Here is a 12,639-nt window from a genome sequence, read left to right on the forward strand (position 1 = left end):
CTGGACAAATATCCAGAGTCTAAATCCAGAGCTCTGTTTTCAGGATGAATATTTTTTCTGAAGTTCTCTATATGCATTGATTCATTACTTCTTGGATACAATTTTAAGCATTTAACTTTTTCAATCCTATTGGAAAATTATAAGGAAGCAAGAGGCATTATAAGTGGTTGTTTGATTGTATAAACATATTCAATTAACATTGAAAATGTAGCAATAATACACTAGTAAGTAACAGCCATTTTTACTATGCACTGTCATATCTATTAATGCTAAAGTGTTCATATTCTACAGAGCATAGTGAGTGAGCACAGTATTTCACTATCTGTTGATAATATTGTCATTACTGCAAAACTTAGATCATCTTCAAAGAATAATTTGTGCTAACATTAATTACTAATGGAAAAAATGGTTTAGACCAACTACTCTCAAACTTAAGTGATACTTAAACTATTGACTTACATTTTTATTTTTCACAGGGCTTTTGTGAATACAAGTTCATTTTGTTTTCACACAAAAATTTCACAGGGAGATAGGGTAACTAGCTTATCCCAGCATTAACAGTGGAGGAAACTGGAGATAATGTTTTAGGGTCATTTATAAATTCACTTGGAAAGTAAAATGGAGACCCAGGCAGGACCCCTCATGCGCCCAAATGAAAACTGCAAAGAACAAAATAAACTAACAAACAAAATAAAAACTGACTCATAGATTTGGAGAACAGACATAGAGCAGTCAGATGGAAGTTGGGGTTGAGGAACTGAGTGATAAGGGTAAAGAAATTAAGCAAAGAAAAAAGCCTCTCATACCTAGACACAGACAGCAGTATGGTGACTAACAGCAGGAAGATGGAGTAGGGGAGGTACAAGAGGGTTAAGGGGGAGGGAATGGTGAAGGAAGGAGACTTGATTTGGGGTGGTGAACACACAATATACAGATGATGCGCAGTAACCCTGTACACCTGAGACCTGTATAATTTCACTAATGGTACCTCAATAAATTCAATAAAAATAAAATAAATAAAACTACAAAGAAAGAAATCACTATAAATTGAGGCTTAACAAGATGGCTTTAGTGAATGGCAGTGTGTCTTACTCCATGTTCTTAGACATGAAATCCCCCAAAGTGCTGGATCACATGGGGATGTCCACCTACTCACCACCTATTCTGTACAGAGCAGAGAAAGTGGGAGAGTCGGCTATTGATCAAATTTGTCACAAACCTGTTCAGAATTCCATAGACTTTAATTATTCTCTAATTATTGATAGAAGGAAAAGCTTCTGGCTATTATTATTAAATCCATTTATAGTCTTTGACAGATGACCCCCAACATAACATTGGCATATATAGTGATATTTAAACATTTTTGAAAAAAAGGTATCTATTTATGTTTACAACAACCAAAATGTTAGGCCAGATAACTGTAGAAGATTCACAACTCTTTTAGTTAAGGCTGTGTTTTCCTTTACTCCCAAATCCTGTGGACATTGAAAACAAATCTATTTAGTGGAGGCAACCTGAAAAGACCTACAAGCAAAGGTAACAAGTATCTTTCTTTGTTACACAAGCTTTGTTCAAATATTTTTGTTTTTTCTTTAAAATAATAAGATAATGTGTTGAGATTTTAGTGACACACAGTAAACATTTTGCATTTCGTGGGCTGAGCTAATTGGTATAAAAGGTCAATGGCACAAGAGCAATGCAAGTGCATTTTTATGCCAATAAAAGGATAAAATAGTCCCACTGTTCTTTGAGGACCCAGATGAGAGGACTCTGACATTCATAAAAATCTTAAGACCTGGACAGGATCTTAAGACCAGGTCTGTTCCTATCCCTCATAAACTGAAATACTAAGGTGTTTTTCAAAGTCCTATTGAGAAATAAAGGAAGACACTCCTGGATCCCTCCTTCTCAATTCAGAAGGTTTTTAGTTTCTTTAGAAGAAAAAGAGAATCAAGAAATGAAACATCCTTATAAACTCAAGCCTTCTGCACTATAAATCATGCTAAGATCTGCAAATTTTATTTATTTATTTTATTTTCTCATTACTACCTTTTTCTTCTTCTTCTTTTTAGTTACTGTGGATCTTGGAAACAAATCTACTTTAGAAAAAGCCGAGAAGAAAAAAAGTAAGAGTGAATAAGATTTTGCTTGCGTTTGATGTACCAGGGTTTCATCATTATTATGATTTATAATATTGTGGTAGGTAGAACGATGGCGTCTCTAGGATGTCCATGCCCTAATCCCTGGAACCTGCAATCTGTTATCTTACATGGCAAGTGGACCTTGCAGATTTAATTTAACTTAGGGACCTTAAAATGAGAGAGATTATCCTGGATTCTCTGGGTCACCTCAATATATTCTCCTAATCCTTAAAATGTGGAGAACCTTTCTTGGCTATGGAGAGAGGATAGTGACTATGGAAGAATGGTCAGAGAGATGCAATATTGCTGGCTCTGAAGATCGAAGAAGGGAATAGGATATGTGGGTGACCTTAAGAAGCAGAAAAATCAAGGAAACAGATTGGCCCCTACAGCCTCCAGAAAGGAATGAAAGCCTGTTACAAACTGGATTTTAGCCCAGTGAGGCCATGTCATAATTCTAATGGACATTAATTGTAAGATATGAATTTGTGTTGTTTAAGCCCACTATTTATAGTAAATTGTTATGGCAGCAATATGAAAATAATATAGACTTTGGTTATTAAAAGTGGGTTGTGGCTATAAAACATTTCTAAAAATGTGGCAATGGCTTTGGGCAGTGGGTAGAGGCTAGAAGAATTTTAAGTAGAATGATTAAAATAAAAAAAAGCCTAGCCTTGAGCAGTTTGTAGAAATGTGGATACTGAAGACCCAGGGAGGACTCTGAAGGAAAAAAGACATGGAGGAGAACATCTATGTTGTCTCAGAGAATTCATAAGTCATCCTGAACAGCACAAGTATGTACAAACATGGAGGTTAAAGGTGTGACTGGTGAGGGCGCAGAAGGGAATAAAGAATATGTTTTTGGAAACGTGAGGAAGAGGAGTCTTATTATATAGTGACAGAAAGTGGAGCAAAATCCTGTCCTGCAGATATATGGAAAGCAGAACTTTCTGGATATACACTAAGGAGGTTTCTAGGTGATGAAGATGAAGCTGGTTTCTTTTTTGCTGCTTAAAGTAAAATGTGAGAACAAAATAAACTGAGGAGAGGAGAACTGCTCAACAAAAAGAAATCAGGACTTGATGATTTGGATTGTCTTATCTTACACAGACTACCAAAAGATGCTAAAATTGAGATTCTCTGTCAGGTTAAGTGTGCTCTGTAGAATGACCAAGAGTGTGGCTGGACAACTTTTTGCTAGAGCCTCGGAAGCAGCGAAAGATCAGAATATTTAGTCACAGAAAGGTTCTTTGATGAGACTAAGCATGTAACTCATAGATCTCCTCAGCCATCTCAGCTGAACTAAAATATAGATATGTGATTATATTGGAAACATCTGTGGAGGAGCCTCTTGTCTAATGGAGCAAATCCCCATGACATACATGGGAGACCTATAAGGTTCTTGAGAATTTTATACCAACAGAAACAGAGATGTCCATGTCTAGTCCCTGGAGCCTCTAATCTGTCTCTTTACATGGTGAAAGAGAGTTTGAAAATGTGATTAAGGTAATGAAATGGTGCCATTATCTGGATAATCTGGGTGGCCCCAGACAAATCATGTAGATGCTTAAAATCAGAAAAACTCTCCTGCTGTGCAGATTTGTGTCTATGGAATAATAATCAGAGATGTAATGTGGCTGTGTTTGAAGATGAAAGCAGAAGGCAATGAGTCAAGAAATGTGTGCAGCACTTAGAGCTGGAAAAGCTAAAAAAAAAAAAAAAAAGGATTCTTTCTTACTATAGCCTCCAGAAAAGAACAAAGCCCTGTGGGCACCTTGATGTGAGGCCAGTGAAACTTAATTCAGAAATTCAGACCTTTAGAATTATAAGATAAAAACCTGTGTTGCTTTAGGTTACAAAGTTTTGGGGAATTTATTACAACCACAACAGAGAACTACCACCTTTCATAGGATTAAAAAAAAAGAGAAAGAATATTTTACCTTTATATGATTACTTTACATCTTTCGAATCAGCAATTTATATATTTTTTAATGCTCATGTTTTTGTTGCTTTTTAATTTTAAAATCTATGAATTTTATAGACTTTGTTGGGTATCTTTCCAGATTTTTCCTTCCCATGTATTAACATATTTAGAATTATATTACTTATCTGAGTTAATCTATTCATACTGTTACATTTCCCTTATTTTTTAATTTATTCATTAAGGTATTACATATGTGTCCTCATCCCTCCATCAACTCCCCACCAATCATCCCCTCACCCCCCTGGTGTTTGTGTCCATTGTTTAGGCTTATATGCATGCATACAAGTCCTTTGGTTGATCTCTCCTCCTTGCCCCCACCCTCCCCTACCTTCCCTCTGAGCTTTGACAGTCTGATCGAAGCTTCTCTGTCTCTGGATCTCTCCCTGTTCATCAGTTTATGTTGTTCATTATATTCCATAAATGAGTGAGATCATATGGTATTTATCTTTCTCTGACTGGCCTATTTCACTTAGTATAATGCTCTCCAGTTCCATCCATGCTTTTGCAAATGGTAAGAATTCCTTCTTTTTTACCACAGCATAGTATTCCATTGTGCAGATGTACCACAGTTTTTTTAATCCACTCATCTGCTGATGGGCCCTTAGGCTGTTTACAAATCTTAGCTATAGTGAATTGTGCTGCTATGAACATAGGGGTGCATATATCCTTTCTGATTGATGTTTCTAGCTTCTTGAGGTATATTCCTAGAAGTGGGATCGCAAGGTTAAATGGGAGTTCCATTTTTTGTTTTTTGAGGAAACTCCATACTGTTCTCTACAGTGGCTGCACCAGTCTACATTCCCACCAGCAGTGCAAAAGAGTTTCTTTTTCTCCGCATCCTCGCCAACACTTGTTGTTTGTTGATTTATTGATGATAGCCATTCTGACAGGTGTGAGATGATACTGCATTGTCGTTTTGATTTGCAACTCTGATGATTAGTGACTTTGAGCATGTATTCATATGTCTCTTGGCCTTCCTTCTGTCCTCCTTCAAAAAGTATCTATTTAGGTCCGTTGCCCATTTTTTGATTGGATTGTTTATCTTCCTTTCATTAAGTTGTATGAGTTTCCTGTAAATGTTGGAGATTAAACCCTTATTGGTGGTGACATTGGCAAATATGTTCTCCCATACAGTGGGCTTTCTTGTTGTTTTGTTGATGGTTTCTTTTGCTGTGCAAAAGCTTTTTATTTTGATGTAGTCCCATTTGTTTATTTTCTCTTTAGTTTCCATTGCCCTAGGAGCAGTATCAGTGAAGAAATTGCTTTGGCATATGGCTGAGATTTCGCTGCCTATGGATTCCTCTAATATTTTTATGGTTTCCCGTCTTATGTTTAAGTCCTTTATCCATTTTGAGTTTATTTTTATGTATGGTGTAAGTTGGTGGTCTAGTTTCATTTTTTTTGCATGTATCTGTCCAATTTTCCCAACACCATTTGTTGAAGAGACTGTCTTTACTCCATTTTATGTTCATGCCTCCTTTGTCAAATATTAATTGGGCATAGTGGTTTAGGTCAATTTCTGGGTTCTCTATTCTATTCCATTGATCTATATATCTGTTCTTATGCCAGTACCAGGCTGTTTTAAGAACAGTGGCTTTGTAATACAGCTTGATATCTGGTATTGAGATCCCACCTACTTTGTTCTTTCTCAGGATTGCTGCGGCTATTCGGGATCTTTTTTTATTCCAGATGAATTTTTGGAGAGTTCTTTCTAGGTCTGTGAAATATGCCATTGGTATTTTAATGGGGATTGCATTGAATCTATAGATTTCTTTGGATAGTATGGACATTTTGATGATGTTGATTCTACCAATCCATGAACTCGGTATGTTCTTCCATCTATTTATGTCTTCCTCTATCTCTTTTTTCAGTGTCCTGTAGTTTTTTGCATATAGGTCTTTTACGTCCTTAGTTAAGTTTATTCCTAGGTATCTTAATTTTTTTGGTGCAATGGTAAATGGGATTGCTTTTTTAGTCTCTCTTTCTATAAATTCACTATTGGTGTAAAGAAATGCCATAGATTTCTTGGCATTAATTTTGTATACTGCTACATTGACGAATTCATTTATTAAGACTAATAATTTTTGGATGGAGTCTTTAGGGTTTTCTATGTACAATATCATGTCATCTGTGAATAAGGACAGTTTTACTTCTTCTTTTCCAATTTGGATGCCTTTAATTTCTTCTTCTTGTCTGATAGCAATGGCTAGTACTTCCAGTACGATGTCAAACAGAAGTGGTGAGAGTGGGCATCCCTGTCTTGTTCCTGTTCTTAGGGAAAATGGTTTTAGTTTTTGTCCATTGAGTATGATGTTGGCTGTGGGTTTGTCATATATGGCTTTTATTATGTTAGGATATGATCCTTCTATTCCCACCTTGCTGAGAGTTTTTATCAAGAAAGGGTGTTGGATTTTGTCAAATGCTTTTTCTGCATCAATTGATATGACTATGTGATTTTTATCTCTCAATTTGTTTATATGATGTATCACATTTATTGATTTGCGGATATTGTACCATCCTTGCATCCCCGGGATAAATCCTACTTGGTCACATTTCCCTTATTTTAATCAGTATATCAAGCACACATTTTGCCAATTTTACTGTAAATACTTTTATCTCATTCCTGTTTTAATTTGCATTACTACAAGTTTTTGAGCACTTTTCACTGGTTATTGGTCATTTGTTGCTCTTCTAGAAATGCCTGGTATCTGTCTTACCAGTGTTGCTGTTATGTTCGTCATACTGTCCAAGAATAGGTATATTAATATATTACATGTTAAATTTTGCAAATGTATAATGTTAATATTTTGTCTCATTTAATGTTAATTTTTTAGGTTTTTAATTGTATATTTTTTCCTAGAGAAGTTTGAAAATTTTAGATAGCTAAATATGTCAGGGTTTTCCTTTATGGCTTTATATAAAATTTATACAAATATTTTCCACCTAAAGGTTTTAAAGACTTTATATTTGGTTCTAGAATATTTGAAAGTAGGTAAAATGGTTAATCCATTTAACCACCTTTTTCTTCATAAGTTGAAATGCCCTTTATATGCCTTTTCCTGTATTCGTGGATCTGTGTCTGCACTCTACACTGAAGAGCTAGATTAGGGTGATTTCCTTCTGGAAGGAAGACTCAGGGCAGTTGTGAAACCCAGATATAATTATGCCTCTCTATCTCCCATACTTCCTACGTGTTTCCTCCTCAGGTGCCTGGATCTTTGCTCTTCCTTCACTGCTAAAAACTCTGTGTGTACCATTCCACTGTCTGCAACTTCATCTTTCTCTCTAATAATCATTTGTCACTCAGACTTTTCATGCAGAAAAGGGTCAGATACACGCAGGGCAAAGGCATTTCCAAACAATATAAACAAATCCTCTAGGCACTTCGAAGCATGGGAAAGAATGAAGCATCCTTACCAACAGAACAGAACTCAGATTTTCAGAATTGATCTAATACAATGCCATTAATCCCCAATCACTTTTGTCCTAATCACAATGCAAGAAGGAGCTGATCCCTTTCTGCCTTCCTTGGAGACAACAGCCTTCAGTGACCAAAGAGCCATAATAGAGAAGTGTGTGGACAGGAGGATATGAGGTCATAGAGTTAGATCAGGGGTGGGCAAACTTTTTGACTCGAGGGCCACAATGGGTTCTTAAACTGGACCAGAGGGCCGGAACAAAAGCATGGATAGAGTGTTTGTGTGAACTAATATAAATTCAAAGTAAACATCATTACATAAAAGGGTACGGTCTTTTTTTTTTATTTCAATAGTTTTATTCATTTCAAACATTTTAACAAGAAGAATGTAAACACTAATTATTATAATTTGAAACTTCAAAAAATGGAGGAATCATAGCACAATAACATACCTTATATTGAAGATGGCAAAGGCAAAATAAAATTGCCTAACAAAGGAAAGGTACAAAAGCCTTTCAAATTAAACTTAAATATAATAAAATACTTTAAAACTAAAACAAATAGAAAAGAACAAAATGTGTAAACAGTAAATTAAACATTTTCTTTAGTGCAACTTCCAAATTATGCCCGGGACGTAGATGTAGATGGCAATGTAGACTGGGTTGAAAGGTTTTTGGTCTTTAAAACAACAACTTCAGTGGGAACAGTGTTGTTGGTCTCCTTTTTAGCTAATGCTCTGATACTGTGCTCTCCAGGGGCGTGTCTCCCTACATCACCACAATAACGTGTCTACGCATTCCCAGGGTGATGTCGGGGGACGCGTCCGCGGGCATTACAAGGAGCCTCTGGAAGATTGAGAGGTTGTTCCTTCTACTGAATGGGCGGATTTCAGAAGAAGGAGCTGCGGCTGTTTCCCCGACGTTGCCATGTTAACACTGCTGCTGGTGAAGGAGCGGAGGGGAGAGCAAGGGAACCCTCCGCTCTTTCGGCTCCACGGGCCGGATAGAACAGCCGAACAGGCCAGATCCAGCCCGAGGGCTGTAGTTTGCCCACGGCTGAGTTAGATGATCAGAGCATTGGAAGTAGCTTTTGATAAAGGGCACACCATTGTCAGACAGCAATAGTCCAGTTAGCCATGCAATTTGAAGATTGTTCTAGAGTTTCCTGAGTTCCTCTTTCAGCTTTGGAGAAAGCTGATGAGGAGAAAAAATGAGGTAAAGCAAGAGAACACAAATACCAAGTAGACATCATCTCCATTAGGTTACCCATCATTATCCTCTCTGCCACCGAGTCAGAGCTCAAACAGGAGCAGCATGTACAGTCTTTGACTTTGTCTCCAACTACCTAACTGCAGTGAATAGCATAGCTGGAGAGCTTCCAGCAGAACATGACAGCAGCTGTATGTTTCATTGTCATGTAAGAATCAAGGGGGCTGACTGAATTGGGAGTTAAGACAGTTTTATTGAAGCCTATCTCTGCTTAAGCATTCTAATTGTATGAGGTTTGAGAAGTGAGATGAAGATGGACATCTTTCATTATGCAACAAAAATACCATTGAAAGAAAAACTTAGAAACTCTGGGGATTTGTGAAATAAAATGTCCTAAGAACCTCTGTTTTTATAGAAACAACCTCAGCATGGGAGGACGTTTTATGTGTGTAATTTTAAAATGAGACACAATGAAGAAACTTCTCTTTCAGGGATAAGAAAGCACATAGATGGAACTGTGGATTTTGATGCTGAAATACTTCCTGTGACCTGTAGGGAGATGAAGGGCATGTTAATTAAGAGAAAATTTGAACGAGGTAGGTTTCAAGGTTTACTTTAATCTGCAACCGCTATGTGAGGGAATCACAAAAACTAATGGAATACCCTGATCATTCTAGGAATTTGGACCCCAGTTTTGTCTTGAGAAGAGGTGGGATCCCCAAGATGATATTTTTACACTTTAAGAAATGGTGCATAAGTTCTCACATCCACATGGAAGTGTCCATGAGGATGCCCAAGGAACCAAAGAGTAGTGCAGAAATGTCAGTCTGTGGATGGAAAATATTGCATATTTTACTTTGAATCAGTCTCCACCTTTATATCCTATACCCCTTCTGGAAATCATCATCAGGATAGGTGTTTAATGTAGTGAGAAGTTCACAAAATTTAGAATCAGAAAAATGTGAGTCCCAGCTTCAACTCTGCAAAGAGTGACTGAGTAAAGAATGGGACCTCTCTGAGCCTGAAACTTCTCATCTAAGAAAAGGATAATAATTAAAAAACCACCTTGTGGTGTGACTTTGAGAGTTAATTTACATATTGACTATAAAATGTGTTGTGATTTTTAACATAAAGCTTTCCAATAATTGTCTATTATGACAAACTTCATATCAGATTATTATTAATAGTCCTTTGTGAACAATTAATATAAATAAATGTTTGCATCATAACTATTTTTAAATAGCTTTACTGAGCTATAAGTCACATATCATATAATTCACCGCTTAGAGTATAGAATTCACTGTTGAGTTTTTTGTTTGTTTGGCTTATTCACAAGATTATAAAACCATCATCACAATCTAATTTTAGAACCTTTTTGTTCCCCACTAAAGGAAACACCATGTCTCTCAGTAGTCAATACCCATTCTGCCTCACCCCACTACCCAGCCCTGAGCAACCACTAATCTGTTTTATGATCTATAAACTGGCCTATTCTAAGCATTTCATATGAATAGACTCATGTGACATGTGCTTTTCTGTGACTGTTCTTTCACACAGCATGATGTATTCAAGGTTCATACATATAGTACCACATGTAGTATATTTAATTTTTTTATTGTCAAATACTATAATAGTCCATGGTATGTATATACAATATTGCGTTTATCTAAAGTTTGGGTTTTCTCACTCTTTAGCTATCATTAATAATGCTGTTTTGTGTCAAGTTTTTGGTGAACATTTATTTTTAATTATTTTTGCTATATACTCTGGAATGGGATTGCAGGATACATGGCAATTCCATGTTGAACTTGTTGAGGAAAAAACAAACTATTTTCCACAGTAATACACCAGTTTATATTCTCACCAGTGAAATCTGAGGGCTCCAATTTCTCTGCATTCTCACCAATACTTCCTATTGTCGGTCTTTTTCATTACCACCATCCAAGTGGGTGTGATGTAATATCTCAATGAGGTTTTGACTTCCTTTTCTCTAATGAATACTGTTGTTAAGTGTAACACTATCTTTTATATATAAGTTAAATTTTCCACTGAAAAATATTTCATATTATTTTAAAGTCAGCTACCCATGATTTCAGGGATAGAAAAGAATTTGCTCAATAAAGCCAATGAACTGGAAGAAAATTGCTGTAATACAGGACACAGATGTTGCTTTGAAGCCATTGTGAGCAACAGGACCAGGACTTGAGATTTCAATCCAAAGCAAGAAATCCCCTGGGAAGGGACTCGCAGGCTGGGTTTGGGGATTCTCAAGTATGAAAAGTGAGGCCAGACTTTTCTGCTAGTGATCTTGAACCCAAATTGGGTGGCTTCAGATGCAATGTAGTGGGAAGCCAGTGTCTGAGCTCTGAGGACAAAGAGGTTTCAGATTCAACTTACCCTGGTCTTACAGGATCCACGGTGAAGTGTATAAGAAGCCAGGATGGAAATTGGTTCACTCTACATGAATTTGAACTTAAAGGAGGCTACAAAACCCGTAACTGGAAAAACTGCGTGCACTGCAATGGAAGAACCCTAAAATGGCTGATGGAGGTATTCTAGTGACAGGAACTTGGAAGTGATTTTCCTGGTTGCACTCTAAGATAGGTCACTTCTTTGCCTGGCAAATATATGTTGACTGACAGCTAACGCCCCAAGCCCTGACATTATGCTTGTCCCACACTCATAACATAGTACATGACAGCACATTGATTTGTCAAAGAGGCTCTGTTGAGGTAGATGCAGGATCCTGGAGGAGGGAAAGGTCATTCTGACTCAGGTGCTTGCGGACAACTTTAGGCACTGAAAGAAAGGAGACAGTCTATGGCCAAACAAGTGGTCAGAAGGCACTCCAGAGAAAGAATGGTGTGAAAACCAGAACCATGACTAATGTGGCTCTGTGGATTGAGGTAGATAGATTGTGTGTGATACAGCATAATCCATCAATAGGGGTTGTTTGTGGAAGGATTTAATGGAAGTCTAAGGAGTTTAAATGTATAGCATAAACAATGCAGTACCAGGAAGGTCTCCTGAGGTGGGAAGTGACATGTTTAAAATAGTATCTCAGACAACATGGGGCCTAGAAATGATTTCACTGTCTTTCAGCCCAAGAAACCTATAGTCAAACTACAATGCTCAGCTCCAATGTTACCCTCTCTGAATATTCCCTGACTGACCTGCCTTGTCATCCCTTCTCTGGGCCCCCTGACCCCACTATTAAGGCCCTTATCACAGTTTTATACTTATCCTTCCATGCAATCCCTTATTCTCCTAGATCCCTCTAGTTTTATACATCTTTGTGGGACCAACATTGTTCAGAGTGTCTTATACCCTGTAAGTATGGAATACATGTGTAATGACTGAATAGCGCTGGTGTGAGGACTTAAGCTTGAGTGGCACTCGTGGAAATAGAAAGGAGGTGAGAGGTGTCAAAGAGATTATGAATAAAAAGCTCTTAAAACTTAGGGGGAAAGCACAAGAGCAAGGAAAAGGATTCTGAAGATGATTTTCTGGGTACCATTGATTGTGTAAGCCTAGAATCCCCTTCTTCCAGTAGTTAATCTTCTTTCTAGAAGAAGAACAGGTGAGTAGAGTGAGATGGTGTCTCATTTAGATGCCTTGGTTTGAGCTGACAGTGGGACATCAAGTAGAAATATTTGGGAGAAGGTTGCAATGCCAGACTCACAAAACATAAACACAGGCTAACTATATGCTTGGATCTTTTATCTTTCAGGAAGAACTTCTACCTAAACCTCCAAGAATATATGGCAAGATAAAAAAGGTGATTATTACTTTATACAAGTGCTTATTACATAATTAATATTATATGTACAGCATCTTTTTATGGTTTCTCAGTTGTGTATTTAACATTGCTTCCTCTTCTCCTCTCCC

The 12,639-nt window shown here is 37.1% G+C and overlaps 1 protein-coding gene across 4 annotated transcripts in view; it reads left to right on the forward strand.

The window, feature by feature from the left end:
* Nucleotides 1-12,639, forward strand: part of LOC308248036 (nuclear body protein SP140-like protein) — a 36,580-nt gene that overhangs the window by 16,229 nt on the left and 7,712 nt on the right. For 2 of the 4 annotated variants that reach the window (XM_080667965.1, XM_080667964.1), the window contains 4 exons: nt 2,073-2,126; nt 9,243-9,347; nt 11,162-11,301; nt 12,482-12,529. In XM_080667965.1, the coding sequence (XP_080524091.1) occupies nt 2,073-2,126; nt 9,243-9,347; nt 11,162-11,301; nt 12,482-12,529 (347 nt within the window). The remainder of the gene's footprint in view (nt 1-2,072; nt 2,127-9,242; nt 9,348-11,161; nt 11,302-12,481; nt 12,530-12,639) is intronic. The other 2 variants (XM_080667966.1, XM_080667967.1) reach the window with 1 other exon arrangement.

The sequence above is a fragment of the Plecotus auritus genome (assembly GCF_963455305.1).
Source record: "Plecotus auritus genome assembly, chromosome: 5".
NCBI lineage: Eukaryota > Metazoa > Chordata > Mammalia > Chiroptera > Vespertilionidae > Plecotus > Plecotus auritus.